Raw genomic sequence first — 22,511 nt, 5'->3', positions numbered from 1 at the left:
TGTGCTGTAACCGACTGTAGCTGTGATTATTTTTTTCTTCCGACAATATGTCACAATCTGATTTACACTTTAATTTTTTGTTCACCCAGAATTTGCACATTGATGTATGAATAATGAGTAAACACTATCCTTTTTCTGCTGTAATAGGAGGTACTGGAGCCAGTGAGGGGATAATAGGTGTTTGTCATGACAGTAATTGAGAGTAAACATCGCTCACCTGATACCTCTGGATGCCAAAAGCAGCCTCCCTGTGCCTGTTGTGACAGAACGACGTCAATGACATTTATTCAAGTTTATTTTCCTTTTCTGCACAGATGCCGTGAGACAGCACTTGATATGTGCTGCTTGTAGAAAAGAAAAGAAATAAAAAAACACATGCCCTTTGATTGATGCACAGACTAGTTCACTCCGACTGTCTGTCGTGACTGGCCCGGTCACTTTGGGTACGTGTGTCTGGCCTGTGCCTTGTGTTTGTTGGCTCCTGACTGCTTTGCATGAAATTCCTGAAGTATGGGTAATGAAAACTACAATTAATATCATCGTCTTCGTGTGGGGGTGCACTGCGTAAATGCACGTGCTTGCCAGCAAGGAGTGCCAGCATTTGTAGCGCGTCATCAGTGCTGTCTCACAGTAGTGCTGAATTGAGCTCATCTCCAGGGTACACCTCAAATTGATTACATTTGCCAGGTAAGTTGAGGCGCTGACTTGAGGCTCCAAGCAATTATTTGACTGTAGCTAAACCAGGTTGTAAAGAACAGATTCTCTCCTCGTTCAGATGGCTGTTTTGTAATAAAGTAAAGTTCTCTTGTCAAAAAGAACCACACAGCTCAGGAGAATCTGTAACCCTCTGTAATCTGATGCCCCCTTTAGTACACACAAATATCCAAAACCGATATATCTCTCCCAGGAAACTGCTATCTAATATTGGAGTGCCATGCATTCATCACTGCCATCTATATTCATATGCTATTGTTGAGTGAAGCCTTCTGTTCTCATAATCACTTTCATAATCACAAACACATTTTTGAAAAGGGGGATCTTGCTGTGTGCAGAGATGAAGTGTCAAAGGATTTAAATAGGAAAAACTGACACATTGCAGACACTCATATTGAGGTAAGATGAAAAATAGGATTATTTTTAGAATGTATTGGTGCAGGGCATAGGGATATGGATATTGCTCTCTCATCTGTTGTCCTATATATTCATTGCAGTTGTGTCCAGGACAGTCTGTCTTGACTGGGTGACGATGCAGGTCAAAATGACCCCTGCAGCATCAGTAGGCCACACAGTGGTGTAATAATTTCCGTGTTGCCTTTGCATTTTCTAACATGGAAATGTAAACACTTGTTTCTGTGTGGTTGCCTGTGAATGAATGGACTGGTGATCCGTCCCCATTGTCAACTGATTTGTATAAAGCAGGCTCTTTTTAGATGTGAAGTATTTTGTTTTGCATTTGACTGAATTATGAGTGCCCTACAAACAAAGATTGTTCGATTGATAAGATAGATGACGATGCATTACATCACCATATTGAAATAACTAAGAATATCTGTCTGTAACTCATGAGCCTTTGAAGAAGTTAAAAGCAGTAAGGAGTCAATTTGAAGGATGTGAAAGCAGCGATACACTAGTAAAATGTAGGAAAGTGTAAACAAAAAAATAAAAGTGCTGGAGTTAAATACAGATACATAAAAGCTCAAAAAGATCCTAAAATGGGATTATGTGGATTTCCTAGCAATTAGATGTGTAATTATTACTAGTTTTGAATGTTCAGTAACAATGATCTAACTGGTAATTGAATTCACCGTTTTCATATTTCAGAGATCAAAATATAATTTAAAAAGGCTATGAAGTGAAAAGTACATATTTTTCTATTTCAATTTTTTAACACTTCATGTTTATTATTGTTTTGACAGATAGTAATAAGTCACATTTCCCCACCTATTTGGCTTTTTGCAATGGCCAGTGTCATCTTTGCTGTTTGTTTTTACCATAAAGCCTCATGTTGCAGTAAAATTACCATATCATTATTAGCTGGACTCATTCTGATGATTTATTGGCAATTACTGCCATGGCGATTCACGAAGCATCATGCCCAGACTTTGGAAGAAAATGCAACAGTAACAAAGTGTGAGCACGTCTTGTTTTTAGCCTGTGAAGGAAGTGACCGCACATTCACTCGGGGAAAAAGTGCTCTACTAACTTCAGTTTAGAGGCAAGATTGCTAATTAGTTGCTCTGCTGCAGCACATTAAATAGCATTTAAGATAACCAGGGAACACCACCTGGGTCCTGTAAGAAGCTTTTTTGCTCTTTACTCTTCGGTAACAATGACAACACACTGTGTGCCCATGACATGTAGCTCCAGCTAAACTTTGTTTACTTTGTGTCTTGCTCCCTGAGGTGTAACACCGGCGCATAGCTGCTGTCAATCACACACAAGCCCACCTCTCCAGCTGCTTGACAGGATGAGGCAGTTTCTGAATTTCACCAAGTGTATTTTCCCTTCACTTTGCATGTCCAAAATATATATCATAGCACATTCAGAGTGTGCAGATGTTATCTTGTGCTGCATCAATGAAAAGCCATTTGTGAGTGTCATTGGACTTTAAGATGATCAGTGTGTCCTCTAGTTTTAATTGCGGTACTGGTTGGGTTGTGTGAATACTAATGGCGTCGTTGTCTATAAACAATCTAAAACCAATCATCTTACTGAGATTGAATTGCATGTATTTTTTTTTTCACAAGTACAGAAAATGTTTCAATTTTCTTTGTTTCCACGGGCACATCGAACAGCCTATTGAGCAGAGAGGCTAAGGTGTGTATCACACACACTCCTTGTCTTTCAAGTGTTTTGATTGCATGAGGTGGCATCTGTGTAGCCTGTGGAGGGAACAGCTGGCCAGACCCAGACTGAGGGGTAGCCATTAGCTCTGCGCACACTGACCTCTGAGGAGCACCTGGGAAAGATGGCCAGCAGGCAGAGAGGCTAACATTTAATTGCACTGAAAATGGCCGCTAAAATCTCCCTGATGGGGACAAATGGTTGCTCTGGTGAGATGAAAGGAGAGTATGGAGCTCGATCCAGGCCTGAAGGTTTGTTCATTTAAAAAAAACAAATAATTAATTGGAAAAAAAAATTTTTAAACTAAATGTTCAAGGTTTGAGCTTCAATTTTGAAAAATTAAAACACTATTCAAAATAAAAATAAGGGGGTGGTGAAAGAAGGGTGGAAAGAACACTGTTGCAATGACAGGTGGTGGAACAGAACCACAGTTAGTGACAGATCAAAGAGGCGGACGTCCAGGTTGACTGGCACACGACAACCTGAACTGATCAATTGTCACATGCTCGCATGGCACACAATTCCAAAGAGGCATTTACAGTGGAGACAAACCAGACCCAGCAGAAGAACAAGCTTTCTAACCACTCCAGGTTCTACTGCTGGCAGCACAGCTCCTTGTGTAACTTATTCAGCACTCTCCCAACCTCGCAATATTCACATTGACAGAAGTTAAATTAATAATGATCCTGCTGCTGCTGAGCATATTGGCTTTTTTTTCACTCTGTTCACAGAAGATTTTCCTCATGTACTCTGGTCTGAACTCTTGCTTCGTGTTTCCCTCTGCCCATGTGTTTTTTTAAGTCATAATTGACCTCTTTGATGAGGAATTAATTATTTGTGAAGTTTTCTGTCCTCAAAGTTGTTTTTTTACAGTACCAGTGACTGTATCAAAATAGATTAGATTAAGCATTTTATTGAATAAACATTGAATAATAATTGAATGCTTTCTGTGGAAAAATAGCATAAAACTGTATATTTGATGAGGCTTGGATTATCTCTCTAGACAACAGACTACAAAAATGATAATCTCCAAAAGTTTTTGTCTAAAAGTTCAATAGGAGCAAACTTTTTTTTTCTTTCATTCCACTTGGTTAAACATTGATGGTAAGCCAATTAGTGAATGAAAGTGAGCTGATGCGAGATTGACGTAGAGTGAGAGAAAATACGAAGCAAACAAACAAAAAAATACAACAATTAGACCGACACAAACCTTCTCAAGTGAATTTTTTTCTCCAAGATAACCTGAACGTGATGTGCTCCAGAATCAACGTCAATCCATGACTGAAACAGAAGCCTCCTGCAACAGCATCCATCCATCTTCGACACTGGTGTTTTTCAGCTTAGGGTTGAGACGATGCAGTCTTTACCAGGCGTCACAGGGCAAATACAGTGGCAAACAAACACATACACACACATATGGATATTTTTGAATTGAGGGCGGGAACCAGGAGAAAACTTGTGCATACCCAGGAAGAACATGGAAACTACACAGAAATGCTCTCAAGCCTTAATTAATAATTACTTAGGCTAATTTGACTTTCTGTATCAACTATAAATACGTTAGCTGTAGAAAATACCAAGAATTCTCTCGCTGAACATGTATTATTTACTTTAGATTCATAACTTGACTGCTTTAAATACCAATATTTGCCTTATCTTATGTCAACAACATTAACCATTATTTGCTTCACTTTTGAAAAGCTTGTGTGGTGTCTAATAGGAATGGGTCATTTTGTGTTTATGGCAGTTTACTAGTCAGAAGCTTGTTTTCTCTTTTATGGCAACATGTTTACAGACAGTCACAGATAACACACACTTCTGACTGACCACACCCTTTTGAGGTCTGAAATGGTATTTCAAATTACAGAAGTACCCAAACTTTTTTGATTGTTTGAACATATTTTAGAAGGTGCTGCTCAATTGTTAGATTAAATACATTTTAAAAAAAATGGATCGGTACACAGTTATTTCCTTTTTCTACTCATGATTGTTTCAGGACCAACAGTATACACTAATTGGAAATTATGTAAAACAGAGTCAGTTCAGCAAATGCATCACTGCTCCCCCTCTGGAGTAAATATGTAAAACAATTTAAGTTCTGTACAGGAATGTTTTTGTTTATTTTAGCTTGCAGTTGCCATTAGGTGCGTTTCTCTTTGAAAAGCTGTTCTTAGATGCAAAAGACTGCAAAATGTGATTGATGAAAATATTTGATTTAAATATCATCAAACAAGCTTAATTGGCTAGATAATGTATGCATGTTCTGGTCTTTAAACGTTCAAGTAAAATGTGCTTATATCATATCTAATTTACTTAACTGACACCATGTTTATACAGTATTTGCTCCCGCTATGTTGAGTTAGTGTTGAAAGGTGGTTGTCATGGTAGTGCCATGTTAGTTTAAAGCTCATGTGCAATATTTATCATGTTTGCTTCTTGGACTTCTCAGATTTATGTGAAGATCAGACAGTGTTTTCTCCAGCCTTGGTCCCACGCTGTCCGATACAGTACATACACTGGAGTTTAAAATTCATAGGTGTGTTTTTTTTTTTAATGCTTTCCTTGACTTTCCCTGTCTTTTCTCCTCACCCCTTCTCTTCTGCAGATGCTTTTTGTCAGAGCCTCGTTGACACCCTGGAGGGCACACCTGGTCTGCGCTACTTTTGGAACACCTTGAAGCCATTACTGCAAGGGAAAGTCCTCTACACGCCTGATACACCTGCTGCTCGTCTCCTGGTGAAAGAAGTAGGTTTAGACGAAAACTGTTGTCTTCTTGAAAATGTTGCTTGTGTTGGTTTAAAGTCACAGTTCATTTTAAGATTAAAATCAGACTAATCTAGAGTGTCGATGGGAAGACGCCTCTGAAAAATAAAACAGGATCTTACAAGTTGTTGCCACGGAATATCGTGGACACTTTGGTTTGTCTTTTCCCAACCTGACATTTCTTTGAGAGATTAGTTCGAGTTTAATCACTGCATAAGCAAAACAAACAATAGACACGCAGAGAGGATTTTGCACTCAGAATACATAATGAGTGTGAGCCAAACCTGTCGAATTCACAGCGAGCGGTCCGGTGTTTGTGTGCGAGACCCTCTTCACACCAGACACAGGCAGATTGTTTACAAGTCAGTGTTCAGGGGTAAATAACCCCATTTACATGCATCACCATGGGGGGTGGAGGGTGTGTGAGTGTTACGATGTGATGAGTTTCTCTGGGGATTAACTGAAAGTGCAAATGTGGAGTCCTTTCATGTCTGTGTTGGCTCAGCATGAGGAGAGGAAGGCTCATCGGCTATACTTTCAGTCAGGGGACATCGAGATAAATGTACTTTGAATGTTGTTTTTGTTTGTTTGCTTTTAGGCAAATTCCACGTTCAACTCCTTGGCTATGCTGAAAGAACTTGCAGATTCTTGGGAGGAACTTGGGCCGCGTGTTTGGGATTATCTACAGAATAGTCCTCAAATCAATAGCCTTCGGGTGAGATTCCTCTGGAAAACACTCAACATGACTTTACATTACGTTTGTAGCATTTATGTATTTCAGAAAAGTTGAGGAAGACTGGAATTTGTTATTATTTGTAAAAATCCTTGAAATACCTCTATTTTTCTAATACAAATAGCAGTTCATACTGCAAGATAGTGACGTGAGTCTGTTCTCAAATATAACAGAGCTAGAGGTTGTCAATCTTGGTGACTGTTAATGATCCATATTCCATCAGACTGTACTTTGAGCACCAATCCTGAAGTTTTTAAGTAACAGAAACAAAGTAAGTTATTATCACTCAAGCTACATTCAGTGGCTGGATAAATGTGTTGATAGTAATATGCCAAAGAAAATACAAGAAATTACAAGACTTATATTAAATATCACATATTGTATTTAGATTCTAAATATTACATGTTTTTTTTAATACTTTTTACACTGAATGGCCCAGAGATCAAGGCAGGACTTGTACATATTCAACATATGTAGATTAATATACTTTTTCTATACATCCAATACATTTTTTTCTTCTATGTGAAAAATCTACCTATTCATTCCCAAATACTGGACTACTTATAGAGCCATCTAGTACTGTTACTGATGCATGCTGAAACACACCAATATAGTGAGATACTCGGTTAAAATCTTGAAATTCAAAAAAAGGAAACTGTGGCATCTTTTTTAAATGGTCTGTAAAATATTAAAAATGAGCCTCACAGATGCTGCAGGTGAGAATACCCATACTATGTACATCAATTTGTTGCAGCATCTGTTAGATATGCAGACTGAGGGAGGAAAGTAATTATGGATAAGTGCAGGATAATTTTCATCTTGGCAGAAAGGATTATCTATAGAAGTAAAGGACATGGACTCTTAGCCATCACTTCTCTCTACCTTCTCTCTCTCTCTCTCTCTCTCTCTCTCTCTCTCTCTCTCTCTCTCTCTCTCTCTCTCTCTCTCCGTATTTCCTTGACACTGACATTACTCCAGTGTCACTCCAAATGAGCTTATAGGCAGCTGGAGGGAAGCAGACATTGGGAGCTCCATATAGCGAGGGTATTCATTACCCTAGCCCTAACCTTTACACAAATGGACCAGCAATCCTCCTTTGTCTTCATTTTCTCCCAGCCCGGCTCTCTCCTTCTGCACCTCTCACTAAGAAGCTGGTGGCTTTAGAGGTTTGTCATCCTTCGAGGTCCTTCAAGGTCGCAGACACGTTTTGCGTTGATGGACCAATTACCATCACCACCACAACTACATTTGAGATGGAACATTTAGGGTTCAGCACTGTATAGAAGGACACACTGTACAATTGCATATTCACTGAAATTGCTGGAAAATATTTTCCACTTAACTATTTTTGCCTTTTCATTGTCCAAGTTAAAAACCTCAAAGTTTCAGTGACCCGTGATTGCAACTGTGGTTCCTTTGGCACCAAATCACTATTTGTGTGAGGTTGGTCATTGCATGAGCTTTATTCTCAGTGCAACCCTTTCATAACAAAGCATTTTATTGTACACATGACCAACAAGCTTAAATGACATTCTTGTAACTGTTTAGTGCAAATGCCACAGAGTTTAAATAGCGTACAGCACATTTTATCATATTCAATAGTCTCCAAATGAAGATATTCAACCTCTAAGCCAGTGCAGGAGCTATGGTCAATTTGCCAGCAGGACTTTCAAACACATCTCTATAAAATATACACATTTTTGATGGGTTATGGCCTCAATGTAGTGGTCACAAAGAGAGATGTACTGATTTTTGTAAAAGGTCACATGCAGCATGGAGATGACTTAATTTGACACTTTGTCCTTAGGTTAAGCAGAATATCATCAGAAGTGTTGACACTGAAATGCCACTGAGCACACAGGCCACAATATATCTGAATCTCAATTCTCAATTTCACACTGGAGAGGTCCAAATGCCCCATAGGCAATGTGACACCTGTCCCTGTCCAAAAAGTCGGGGCCACTTTGAAAAGGTGCAGCTCCCAAGCTACATGTACAAATGATCCTCAAAAGGTGCTTTAATTGACTTATTCTCTTAGTGGGTTTTAATTTCCTTTTTGCCAATCTCCCTGGTGTACATGACAGGCAAATTATCAGTGTTTAATTTAAGTGTATGTAGAAACACTGTCATTACAGCGCCGGTGTCATATTATTACTTGAGTCTTAATTTCACAGCACTAGAAAAGCGGAGCAAATACTGGGTGAGAGGGAGGAGAAGGGTTGTGGCTACTAAATAGAGGGTAACACATGGGTGGGAGTGAAATTGCCTTATTATACAAGAGTTATTGTACGAGGAGCTTTGAGACATTTATTTCTCTCAACAAAACTCACACATATGCACACATTCATCACTATTTTGCCAAGGTTATATTTGCTCCCTGATGAACATATCACCCTGTTATTTTGTTCCATGAGTCAAACAATTGCAGTTTGATCCATGACTGGTACTGACTAACTGACATGCATGTTCCTGTCCGTGTTGGTGAAATAGAATGAGAAGCGGGTATATCCTGTCTTTTCCCCTCTATATGGCTTTTATATGTTGTCTGTGTATTGTCTACACATAGGATTTTAGATTTGCATTCATTTATGGTTTTTAATGGATGTGTGCACCATGCAAATGTGCATCTGATTTGTGCGGTCATACAGTACATAATGCATGCTCTAAATGGGAGGGGAAAAAAATTGTGGATATCCATCTTAGAGTGGCAACGCTAACATCTATGTTAAGGCTCCTAATTAATTCTGCAGGAAAAAAAAAATGAAAGCCCGCTTCACTAAAGAGCAGAGCTGAACTCCCAAGCCTTTACTTCTGTATAATACACTGGTTTTAGACCCTGTTCAGCTTCATGAATATTCATTCACATTCATATCATATTTCTTTTATATCTGTAACAACTGACCACTGTCACTGTGAATAACTCCATGTTCTTGTTGTTAAAATCAGGCCTTGCTGAAGAATCCCGTGTTTGTGGAGTTGCTCAACCAACGCGTCACCGCAACAAGCTGGACCCCTGAGCTCCTGTCCAACTTTCTGTACAATGGACCCCCGGAGGATCGTCCTGCTGACGTGCCACAGTATGACTGGAGGGATGTATACAACTCCACGACACAGATCCTGGAGCTCCTCTCGACTTTCATCGGTGTATGTAACGTATATGTCACCTTGCAAACATCACTCATGGACCAAAAGAGGTTTTGAGATTTCGTCACCAACGCTTTTAGACAGATTGTTCTCAGACACCGAGTTATTTTTTAAACACAAACTAAATGTTAAAATGTTTTGAATTTTGCGAAAAGTCTTCCTTTGGCTTACTGGCTTGCAAAAACCTCATTGTGAATACAAGCAATTCTTGTATTCCTGATCTTTTTACTGTAATTTACTCTATCACTGCTCACAACTGACACACAGCTCTGGTTGAACATCATGGAAGCTTCGATGTGTAAGCCGAGTGCCTTGCAACTAAAGCACAATGCATCCATGTTTGGCATTGTGCTGTTTTTTTTCCATCCAGTTTCACAGCTCTTTTGTTGAAGTGTCTGGGCTTTGCTATTGTTCAAATCAAAATCAAGGCTGCTTTTCATCCTCTGCTCGCTGAGCTTTTGTACTTTTTCAAAACAAGCAAGAAAATAAATAAATGCTTCAGTCTTTTGTTCATTAAACTTTAATATCCTTGACTTAATGAACTGTCTCACACACACGGGAAGATCTGTCCCTACATTTCTTCCAACGATGATCATGAAAACACATTGTTCAGTACGAAACTGCAGCCGAAGTGGCATCAAACAGAGTTGTGTCTGTGAGACGGAACACAGACGTAGTCGACACTGATATACAGTATTGACTGTGGCACAGTTTGGTGCAAAGCCGTCCTTTGTCTGTCTGCAATGTGTGATCAAACACACACACACACACACACACACACACACACACACACACACACACACACACACACACACACACACACACACACACACACACACACACACACACACACACACACACACACACACACACACACACACACACACACACACACACACACCTCACAGTGGTGCAGTAGTTAGGACTGTTGCCTCATTGCCAGAATGTTTCTTGTTTGATTCCAGTTGAAGGCCTTTTATCGCTCCTCTTCCATGATTGGGGTTTCTCAGGGCTCTCCAGTCCAAAATTGTAAAGAAAAAAAAAAAAAAAATAGATCTGAGGTCAATTGCTGACTCTAAATTGTCCCGAGTTGTGAGCATGAGTTTGTCTGATGGACACGCAAAGCTGTCCTCCATCCTGCATGACCCAGAATTAGATAAAGTGATATTGAAGTTAATTGGAGGCAGTCATTTTGAGAAGCGAATGGATATTTTATCGATTACAGTAATTAGTAGCATAATGCTTTTGATGCGATATTTTCATGTATTGATCAATATAGTTGAGGAATAACCTATTTTTGCATATCTTCCCTGATGTTGCATCAGGTTAAGTCATGGATCCTGGGTGGGGAGAACCTGGGTTTGAATCCCCATTGTACTTTACAGGAAGCAATAACACCTGTAAAAGGGTTAGTCAACACTAGTATAATGGTGAAGAGTATATACTTTGACAAACAGGATACAATTATTTGCAGAGTATTATGTCACAACGTACCTTTAATAGAAAATGTACCGATATGTCCATGACTAAGCTTAATTGGGACCAAATATGATTGATTTTGATTATGTGCAATTGAGTCGGAGTTTTCACGATTGAAAATCCATTGTTTCTGGTCCCCTTGCTGTTATGGCTCCCATGTATTTACCACAGTTTACAATATGTATATCCTCAGTACAACCTAATCTTCTATACAGTTTGTCCACAAATGCAAATGAAAAGAAGTATCGTTAAAAAAAAAGGCTTTCACAGACAGGAAGGAAAACCAAGGTCTTTACTATTCATCTGAAAGTGTTTCAGCTACTGTGTCCTTAGGTGTATTTGCAATTGTGAGGTTTAGTTTGATTAAAATGCACCTGTTGTTAGTGTGATGGAACCCAGATGAACCCAAACAAGACTGTATGAATAGCATCGCTACAACCTCTTAATGACCAAATGGAGCACGATGACTCCTATGTCTCAGTCACAGACCCTCAATTATACAACGTGTTTCAAATGCATTTGTCAGTTGTGAGCTTGTAAGGATACTACACGGATCTTCACCCACATATTAAAAAGAATTCAGTGAAATAGTCAACAGTGTAATGGAAGTTATGAAAGGCTAGGCAAAATGTTTGTTTTAAACATTTGTGCAGAAGACGGAACTGTCCGTTTTCACTTCACAAAATGCCATTTAGGCTGCTGGTATTCAGTATCAATTTGTGGAATTTGGCACCAGCTTCATTGTCATGGGAAGTACAGTACTATAAAACCTGGATTACCTCTCAAGCATTCACATGAGCCAGTATTTTCTCTTTGAATGGCTTTCCTGAACATGCAGTTGACTTCATGATATGCCAAATTAATTATGAACATTAACATTATATTTGTAATAAAAAAACTTCATATATCCTGATTAAATTCATTGTCCATCACTGTTTTTGTATGCAGACTATGCACGGCGAGCAACCACCCACAGCCTGTGTCAGAACAAGCTGATTGCTTGCATATATGAGGAAAAACAGGTTAACAAGTGTCAATACTCAGCAGCAACAAGACAGGAGGCAGATCTTTTGAGAATATCTGCACACACATTATCATGTTTAAAATATTATCCAGTTTAAACAAATTATCCAATGAAGATCAAAGTGCAATGTTTTTCAGTCATTTAATTTTTTTTTATTTATAGCACATATAGAAATTACAGCCAGATCTTTCATTTATACACTATGAAAACAATTTATTATTAGTTAATAAATTAATATATTAATATTAATTTATTTCTGGACAAAAGTAACATTTATATTTAAAAGAACATACATTAAACTATGCAGAACTGTATTTTGTACTGAGTGCTGTTGAAAAATCTGCATAAAACCTAAAGGAGTTGAATGTCTAACTGAGCAGGTGTTTATGGAGAATATATCAATTGGATTCTTGTATTTTAAACATTTCAAAATCCACATCAGGTTTCACCAGTCCCTCAGCTCGAGCAGATCAAATATTAAGCTCTATTCCCCAATATCTCCGCTAACATCTCATTTTTTCAAAGCACCTTTGTGCTTGGATATAACAGACATTTGCATCAAATCTACTTTCCAACATTGGTTTTGCTGTCAAGAGACTTGGATTACTAAGAAAGCCATTGAAGTTTAATGCCACTGTCCCGTGTGAGAGAAAAAGCAACCTAAACAAAGTAAGAGCTTCACAAATAATGCCCAAACAAAGAAAGAAAACTGATTATCAGACATTTACTTTAAGTCATTCCGAGCAGAGGGGTAAACCAGCGCACAGCGTTAAGGTAACTCCAGTCTTTACCAAAGATGATGAGGCATGGACACGGCGACTGGGATTTATTTCAATCTAAAGTTGATTGATTGGTTGTCCGAATGAGCACAGAACATTTAGATCTAATATCCATATCTCTTGAAAAGAAAGTAAAACAGTTAAAGCAAGAGAAAAATGTAACTAAAGGCCAGGTTGGCCTTGTGATGGATGAACACTGTCCTTTGTGTTATTTGCCTCTTGCTCAATATTGACGGGCAATAAGCACCGGCTTGCCATGATGTTTCTCTGAATAGAAGTGATGATTCTGAACGGATGAATGGGCAAAATTCAATGAGTGTAAAATGCTGCGTTTATTGATAATAAAGCACATCAGGGTGGGATAAGGGAGAACTCGGAGCTTCATGGGGCCATCAGTGCAAACTGCAGCTGACATCTTAAACTCCACTGTTGAAAGAAACACACCAACACAGGAAACACCACGATTAGTGCTGGTGCAATTTGTGAGGGGCGGGTGTAAACATATCAGACATATCAGCATAAGTAGGGTGAATTAAAATCCACTGTAATGTTTTAGACTGAGCTTTCGCACGTCTAGCGCATTTTGGTTCAATTCAGGGTTTCTTTCTCAGTGGAAAACTACCTGCAGCCACTTGTTGCGTTTTGTTTGAACGTCATCATTACATTATTACATAGCATTTTGATAGTATGAGGTTGTGCTGAAGCAGTGGTGTCACAAATTGCAGGTGGGCAAAAAGGGGTCCATTATAAGGCATTGTGTGGCTTGAGGATGACTTTTAAAAGTGTAAAAGTTTCAAAGAAGAATTCACTTGAGATTTAGAGTAGCAGATATCAGACCTGGCTTGAAATCCAGAAAAGTAGAATAATAGCAAAGCTAAATTTTAATTTGTGCCAGAAGGGGGTAAAATGTTCACAAACATTTTTTATTCAAAAACCATTATGTGACAATATTATTGATTGGAATTCAACATGAATTGCAGCCAATAGCTCTTCTCTTGCTGCAAGCTTTGCACGTTGCAATACCAGTCATACTGTTATTGTATATATTAACAGGGTCCACTCATATTGATCCAATCACTTGGATATCAATCAGGAGCACCAGCTTTGGGCAGTGTGAAGCCAAACCATGTCTGCTCAACAGCATGTGTTGCCCCACTGATTGGATTGGCAAGCTCTCAACAGGGCCTGTTTCTCAGTCTGCAGTTGGAGTTAGATTGTTGATATAGGATTGCTTGGCTTTAGCTACGAGCCCATTGGGAAGAGAGAAGAATAGCACAGAAATCATAAAACATGGTTTCTCTTTCAATTCGAGGAAGATCCTAGCTGGCGTGAATAGTTGTGACAAAGTATGGAGAAGTGAGTGCTGAAAGGCCAAAATGGACATTTAAATTGAGGAAATACTAATCGTAAAAAACACCAACAGATGTAACGAGAACTGAAGCTTGTATTCAGTAATGTACAGTATACATTGTTCCTAGTCAAATCAGTTCATGCCCAAACTTTGGGCTAGTGTGGCTTCATTCCGCTCTGATTTACCCGATACTTTGTTCTGAACAAATGTTGTTGCTGTGATTTTTGTTTCCCACCATAGTTTGATATCGAATGCAGCCTCCTGAGGGAGAAATGATAAACCTATTGCTGCAGTAAGAAGTGTAGACAGCTGTCAGGTGTGACTGCCTCCCAGGATAGCTTGCTCATTACCATCTCATGAAACAGAGGGACAAGCCTACAGAGCAAGGGAGTGCTAGCTAGACTGTATCTCATTTTCTTGTCTCTGCTGAAGCACCAAACATTTCCCACCCCCTGGCAGCTCCAGATAATTTGGAACTGCATTCTGCCCGGTTTAGTCAATAGCTGAGTGATACTTTTTGCTAAATACCCATCTGTTGTACAGCATGCCTGGCTCAGTTGCATGACCTTTTTGCTTGATATTAAGTAACGACGTTAAAGAACTGACTTGCTTTAAGTGTACTGGAAACAAATAAATAAGCCCGCTGTGTGATACCTCTGTGTTTGTTGACAGTGTTTGGATCTGAATAAGTTCGAGGCGGCACCCACTGAAGGCCATCTGGTGAGCAAAGCCTTGGAGCTCCTGCAAAACGATACGTTCTGGGCCAGTGTTGTCTTTGAAAACCTCCAGCCAAACTCCAGCCGCCCCCCTCCATATGTCAAGTACAAGATCCGCATGGACGTCGAAGACATAGAAAAAACCAGCAAGATAAAAGAAAGGTATGTACCAGAGCTCAACCTCCTCACTGAAAGCACTGTGAAGTTTGTTAATTGACCGTTGTTTTGTCACAAATCAAAGTGGAAGCCCCCAGATTTGACACGCTGTCTTGTCGACTGGAGCATATTTACCTCTTGAAGACTTGTGCGTTAATTTAACTTACTGTGTTATTTGTTATTTGTTTTCTTTAGGTTTTTTTAATATTCCATACAAACATTTGCTTTCAGACTAATTTCTCTTTTGCTAATTTAATCTAATTGCCTGCTATTTGTACTTAAAATGCTCAACTATTCCAAAAGGAGCTTCACTCTGCAGTACTGTATTCGAAGAGGATGTGTTTTTTTCCCCTAATTATTAAAACAACCATGCCCTTAAAAAAAAAGAAAATTGTACATGAAGGAATGAATCCTCCAAGCATAATTTATAATTGTCGACAAAACCAGTACTGGTCTGGGCCAGTTTAGTTTGGGAATTTGATCTCATCATTTCAAACATTCTGACATAGACTTGACAGTGAAGTATTAGAGATGTTTTTCACAGCAGGGAAACTTTGAAATTACATTTGCATATTTATAGAGGGGGCCATTTTAATGAATATGAGGCAGGAGATGTCATTTGAATGTTGTTTGTTTCCCCCCCAAATAATTGGAATTGCTTTTTTTTTTCTGAGAAAAAGAAATCACATCTAGAAATTATTACTGAAAGTAGTGCATTTACTATACATCTTGGGACATGTCTGCAGGGGATCTTATTATTTAATTTACAGAGTTGTGAGTGGTATAAATCCAACTCTTTGGTTCAAAGCTCAGCAGGATATCCCACACTATCCAAAATACTCACATCAGCCCACATATGTTGCTGTTTTTATTTGTAATCATATTTGCTGTCCTTTTGTATGACCTCTACAATAATAGTCTCACCGTCTCTGAGGTTGTCATTTACTTCATACCATGTCATCATTTTCATAAGGTCGTGGTCTCCTGGAGCCAAAGACAACTCTTTTAACGACCTGCGCTATATCTGGGGAGGCTTTGCCTACCTGCAGGACATGATGGACCACGGCATTATCCGAGTGCAGACATCAAACACCCGACCACTTGGTGTTTTTGTCCAGCAAATGCCATATCCCTGCTTCGTGGATGATGTGTGAGTACAAAGGCAGTTGTTCTTTTTGTTTTTTGTTTTGCTCTTGTCATTCCAGTGATTAGAGGAAGAAGAAAGACATATTACAGCAATGCATTTCAGCTCACTCCGGGGAGTTGCCACTCACTGCCACCACAGAGTTGAGTTATGGTCTTATCATGCACTTAGGCCCTCTACATTTCCCCATGGAAGGATGCTCCTTCGTATTTGTCTAACTTACCCTTCCTTTAATATCTTTGCAGTTTTTTTCCAGCTTCTGTCCTCCTCCCTGACTGCATACAGATGAAAGAACTAAGATAAAGATCTCCTCAAACAATGTCATTGATGAAAGTAAATTATAAGTCTTTGAGAGTGAACATAATCATGCGTTGAAGGTTATCAAAGAAGAAGAACTGATTGAAAGCAGTGGGATGGAAACAGTGAGTCAAAACCATCGATTTTTGTCAAACCACAGGAAGTTTCTAAATAGTTGGTGGATGCTGAATTATTTAAGCAACCACTTTGAGTCCCTTCCCTCCTTGTATTTCATCCTCAACAAAGTGAGCATAACGGAGCCCAAGCCCAACATTGCTCCATAACCTGCAAAAGATTGATAGCAGCACTCCATCTGTGTTGCCTATGTATCCATTGATAGCTCTGGCTTCTATCGTGTTAGATCAGTCACCCAGGGACACAAATGATGTGATATCACACTGAATCTTCCACAGCCAAGATTTCCTCAGAGTCTTGGAAATTACTTCCATCCACACACCATTATGATCTCCATTAATAAAGTAAAAGCCCAGCGATGCCATCAAGAGAAGAGATAATTACCAGGGAGATTTAAGTCCAACAACACAATACACCCCACCACACCCCCCCTCACCTCTTTTTCAGTTGACACAAAATATCCACAACCCCTGGGAATATGCAGTTCCAGAGATTAGGCATCTCATTTCCAAAATATTATGTGCTTTGGATTGCACTGAACTTCCAGTGAATCAACCTTCAGGGGAGAGTTTGGATCAACATACTGTATTTAAAGAGACCGAAGCCAAAGGAAACATGGAGTGCGGGGTTTTGTATTAAAGATGCATTTGGGTTTCACGTTCCTACAAGCATCCTGCAATTGAAATACAAGTTTTGAATAATAATGACACGTGTTTTGTCTTAAAGGCATAGCAACTAAAAATGCATTAGCCACAAAAAACAGAAATCGCGGCGGTTTTACTGATCTGATGTCATCATCTCTATTTCCTATTGGTTATGAACAGCAGTAGTAGTCAAAAAGGTACACTGCATGAAAGTTTTGTCACATTTAATTCTGAGAGGATGAATGATTAGATTAAAATACATTTTTATGCCAGCAATTATTTCTCCTGATTTAGAGTCACATTGTGGCTTCAAGGTGAAATGCAATTTTACTGATTTGTGCTCTATTTTGTTGCTGATTTAGTCAAAAATAAATCAATGTTAGATTGGTGTACCATTGGTGCAGCATGCTAGGCAACGGGGTGGCTTGAGGGTGAAAGCTGGACTAAATATTGCACTCAATGGAGATAGTGGATCTTTAATGCGTGTTGCCATTAAAAATTGAAATGCAAGCTTATTCACTCTCGATAACAGAATATATACACTTCATAGACAGTCAGTGACGGATACCTCCCCCAGTGACCATTTAACTGTTTTTAATGCACCTGATTTTTAGAAGAACACTAACAACCAACCCTCCAGCTGCTAATAATTCACATTTTCAGAGGCACAATTTCCTTTTTGTTCGCATTTGTATCTCATTGTTGTGATAACGATCTGAAATTAAACGGTCATGGTACAGCTTATTTGCTCATGCCGACCTCGTTGCTTCAGTGCCCATCTTCCTAAAACAAAGGATTAATAATTATAGAAGATAAATCAAGGCCATAAAGCACTGCAATACCCCCAGTCCCTCCGCCATTTACTCTTTCGCCTGCTGAGACATTTGGGCATTTCTATCAATTATTAACACTTGAAAACTGCTTTTTCATTCATAAATAATTGAGAGTGAAATCACACAAAGGAAGATGTGCTAAAACACAGAGAGGCATGATGGGATAGACTTTGGTGGTAATTATTTTCTTCTCTGTGTGTCGCCAAACAATAAAAAGAGAGGACATGATGTATTCAGAGGAATGTGTCTGTGGTTTGCTGGCATTTCTAATTTCAGAGAAGCTATACCTCTACATACTCCATCAAGAATCCATGAAAATGTTATAATAAAGTTATGCAGGTAAAATACAACTGGCATTGGCAGAATGTAGCCCATTTCTGCAGGAATTCAACATGAATTGCAGCCATTTTTCTGATTTCACCACACAAGAGTAGAGTATATTCAAACAGAGATCAAGGACACTAACTATATCATACATTTCTGAGACATTATCTTTTTTGTTCCGTTCCTTTCATTTTTTTTTCTCTCCCAAACAATATTTTCCTCGTAGTTAACAATCCACTTTTATCTGCTGTGACCCCGACACTCATCAGCAAACCTGACTTTAATTTCCTTTTTGTGTTCCTCATTTCCTCCTCAAAGCTTTTGGCAGTAACACATGCAATGAACTACCAGCAATCTGAGCTACTTCAACCAAGTCTGACCCTGTTGGCTTTTTGAACCTGAGATAACCAAACTGTGATAGTTCGTGCTTTGTGTACACGCTGTGCACAGGCTTCCGATGGTTGTGTGGGATAAAGCCGAACCCCCACAGGGCCTAATAGCACGTGAACTTGTACTTTATCATTGGCCTCCGCGCTGTGGCATGCTCCTGAATCAGAGGCACGTCCTTTTGGGATCCTGAGGCGATGCTACCCATCAGTGGGTCCATCACTTTCACGTGGTGCTGATGTTAGATCAGACATAGTTCAAGCCTGTAATGGAACGAGGTAAAAAAAAAAAAAATCAAAATGTGGTCATTTTACTAAATCTCTATGATGGAATTGCCTCCATCTTTGGCATATACACTATGTATGGCCATGACACCAACATTCATTAAATTAGGTGCAGCAAAAAAAAAAGATTGAGCAGACATCAAAGGGGACATTTACCAGATTAGTTGAATGATTAACTTTATACAAAAATGGTTTGCCAAATAATGCACATGTTGCTTTTACCATGTCCACTGTGTTTAAAAAAAAAATCTAAAAAAAATCACATTTGCATAGTTATTATCTGAAAAAGAAAATGTCAGTGGCAATGTCAAAGTGGGGGGAAAAAAAAATCATCCCATGCAGTATGATGCATGCAGACACTGCACTTACATGTTCACCTTTGAGCATAACAAAGAAGTAATTTTTCATTCATCTATTATTCTTGCTTTACCCAGGAGGACATTCGAAGTGTGGTTGAGCTTCTTGTGGGCAGATGGTCATTTATGCATGAGCCATTATAATTATTTTCATGTAAATGAGCTTAAACTTCCTCTATAGTCTGGATTGTATCTCTGTCAACTATGGTCTTTATAGGAAGGCACACATGTCATTGCTACCTCAAGAGGAGCAAATAATAACGAGCACCTGCTTATAGTTAGTTGTTGTCAAAGATGACAAATTAATTGTTCTTAACAGTCAATACTTGAAAATGTCATCCTAATTTTTAGAAATTTCAGTTTCTTCTTCTCCAGCTAATTATATTTAACTAAAATACATAATCGAAGCGATAGGAAACCATCCATGAATACATTTATTCTCCTTTAAATGTATTTCTGAATAATACATCTTCAAAAAAATCTAACGTTTAGTTTTACTGTATCTGATCTTATAGATATAATCCATGTGTTAGATGAAAATATAAAAAGCCATATACAGTCTTAAGTACACTTTACGTCAGATTGACAAATGCATTCCTTCTTTAGATAATAATTTATACCAGCAGTAAAGGGATCCACATTTAAAAAATAAAGCCTCTTCTCCTCAATGAATTGCCCATTTTATGCACGCCAAGAAGCTCAAGCTCAGTAGTATATTTGCTTGAAATGAGACGAGAGCCTTTTTTTTTTTTTTTTTTAAAGAATAGTACACCAACCTCTGGGGAGGCTGTGCTCTACTATCTCTCGATTTACTGAGAAATCAGTCTTCCAGCTTTCCTAAATTTAGGTCAGGCTGCCAATGTAACTGGAGCTCCATAACACAGACCTGCCTGGAGTTCTATTACTTAAGCACCTTTGATCGATCAGCGAATGTATAATTCAAGAGCATCTGGTGGCAAGGTTGTCAGTGTCAGACACGGTGTGCATGACTGATCTTTTCCCTTCCGGTGCTCGGAGTTGCAGAAGGAGTTAACACAGTCAGCTGTTACAGAAACATTAGGGTGCGATCGAGACAATATAAGACCAGAATTGGTATTCTGTTTGATGAACTTTGCAACTTCACCCAGTTCACTTCCTGTAAAAAGATGCTAATGTTTGAATAAGCTATTAGTAGAAGTATTGCTGTATACTTCTCATTAAATGAGCAATTTCATTAGTGTCTTCTTGGGTTTAGTTGCTCCCATGTCTAAACTTTTAGAGACTCTGTGTCAACCTATCCTTTCCGGGAGCTTTGAAGGCTTGGTTTGAAAAGTGATCCTTCCCACGAGGGCATTGTAAGTGTCCTCGAAAACAAGTGTGTCTGTCTGTCATTCAAGTTCTCATGTAACTGAACTTCTTCCACTGGGCAGCTAACTTAATCTCTTTCTTGCGCCGGCAAGAAAGTCCCATACTTTTATAATCAGTGGAGATGCTTTATTAAAAATAGCCGTGTTCATTGCCTTATTCAAATGTTGTTTTTCGTTTAAACTTTGTAAAATGTCAATTTAGTCTTTAACATAAAAGTGCTGCGAGATATTAGCGAGAGGACAAGTGAATGATAATTATAAGTTGGGCTGTTTGAAAAGACGTGAAAATTTGCAAAAAAACAACTGACTGAAGCAAAAAAAAAAAAAAAACACCTTTTGAAAAAGCACTTACACAGAGCTAACTGGCAATTAAGTAAAGTAGATGTTTGAGTGAACCGTTCCCACTTGGCAGTGATTCAGGAAGGCTTTAAAATCTAACTTGTCCAAAATTACAGGAGAAAATCATTTCATGCACATGTGCTGAAAGTGTATTATCCCAATTGTTTATGTTAAATGGCTTAGAAGACGAGTGCCGTTCTGCCAATTATAGCAGATTTACTTTGTGCTGCATTATGCTTTTTTTTTTTTTACTTGCATCTCTCTTCAATATTTATGCCACTGAATCATCAGTGAAAAGTAGATCCATACTTGGTCAGAATGCATTTGATGTCCCTCCTTCACTGTCTCATAAAGCGAAGGAAGCACTTTATTTTATTGGCAGTGGAGATGATATTGACATGGCATTTTGGTGGCATTATGAAGCTGGTTTAATATCACCTTATTGTGGAGTAACAGCATCAAATCATACATCATCTCTGGCATGAGGTGAGGCACTAAAGGCTCGATTGAGCTGATGCACAATGTTTGCAAAGGTTAGCGCAGCGTAAACGTGATAACACCTCAAAGATGTTAAGTCGATGAGTAAATCTGGATCGAGAGTGTCAAACATGCGGCTTGTGGGCCAAAATAGGCCTACAAAAAGGTTCAGATGGATGACTTTGTGTAATGCTGTGTGAAGTTTAAAAATGGCAAAAAAGTGATTAGTTGGAACAAGTAATTGCTGTTCTTCATTTGCCCACTAGGGGCGCACTGTTTTGGTCAGAGAAATTCATAGCACAGTAATTGGCTCCACAACGAGGTAATTTGATAAATTCATGAATATTTCCAGTTTTCATTGTTTTTTTTTTTTCAAATATCCACAAAGCTTGTATTAGAATTGTCTAGTTCTTTGCACGTGATACCGCAATACTGGGTAGAGAGTGGATTCATCACCACAAGGCTTCCTTGTGAGCTGCTGTACTACATTCATGAACATTCTGAGATGATTCATTATCAGGAAAATAGATGTTAGAGTAGCACTGTCTGCTCACAAAGTGCCTGAATGCTGCTTTAGAGAGAAATTGTGTTGCCTGGTAGTTTATGTGCAATAAAGATCACAAAGTCGTCGGAGCTCACATTGAAATGGAAAAACATTGAAGAAACTTAATCATTGAAGGAATATTTTTAGTTAGCTATATTTTTCACAGCAGTTTTAAAGTTTCCCATTATGTTGAAAAAAGAAGTGACGCATAGGTGGATTTATGAAAACAGAAATTATCAAAACCTTTTAAAAGAAGGCTGCTATTTTTTATTTATTGTATATTGATGTATAGAAGAAGCCTTATTAATATATTTCACATTTCCAGACACATTGACTATTCTTCGCATGTGGACTAAGCATGAATTAATGTCTTTGGTTAGGGATATCATCCATCCATTCATCCATTCATGGA

General features: G+C 38.7%; 1 protein-coding gene across 1 annotated transcript in view; it reads left to right on the top strand.

The window, feature by feature from the left end:
• Positions 1-22,511, top strand: part of LOC308147287 (phospholipid-transporting ATPase ABCA1) — a gene marked incomplete at both ends in the record, with an annotated part of 155,069 nt that overhangs the window by 19,723 nt on the left and 112,835 nt on the right. The window contains 5 exons of the mRNA XM_080519394.1: positions 5,450-5,589; positions 6,206-6,322; positions 9,287-9,484; positions 14,790-14,995; positions 15,963-16,139. Coding sequence (XP_080375520.1) covers positions 5,450-5,589; positions 6,206-6,322; positions 9,287-9,484; positions 14,790-14,995; positions 15,963-16,139 — 838 coding nt within the window. The remainder of the gene's footprint in view (positions 1-5,449; positions 5,590-6,205; positions 6,323-9,286; positions 9,485-14,789; positions 14,996-15,962; positions 16,140-22,511) is intronic.

The sequence above is a fragment of the Blennius ocellaris genome (genome assembly GCF_963422515.1).
Source record: "Blennius ocellaris genome assembly, chromosome: 23".
Taxonomy (NCBI): Eukaryota; Metazoa; Chordata; class Actinopteri; order Blenniiformes; family Blenniidae; genus Blennius; species Blennius ocellaris.
Note: the sequence above shows the minus strand (reverse complement) of the source record. Positions and strands in the feature narration are given on the sequence as shown.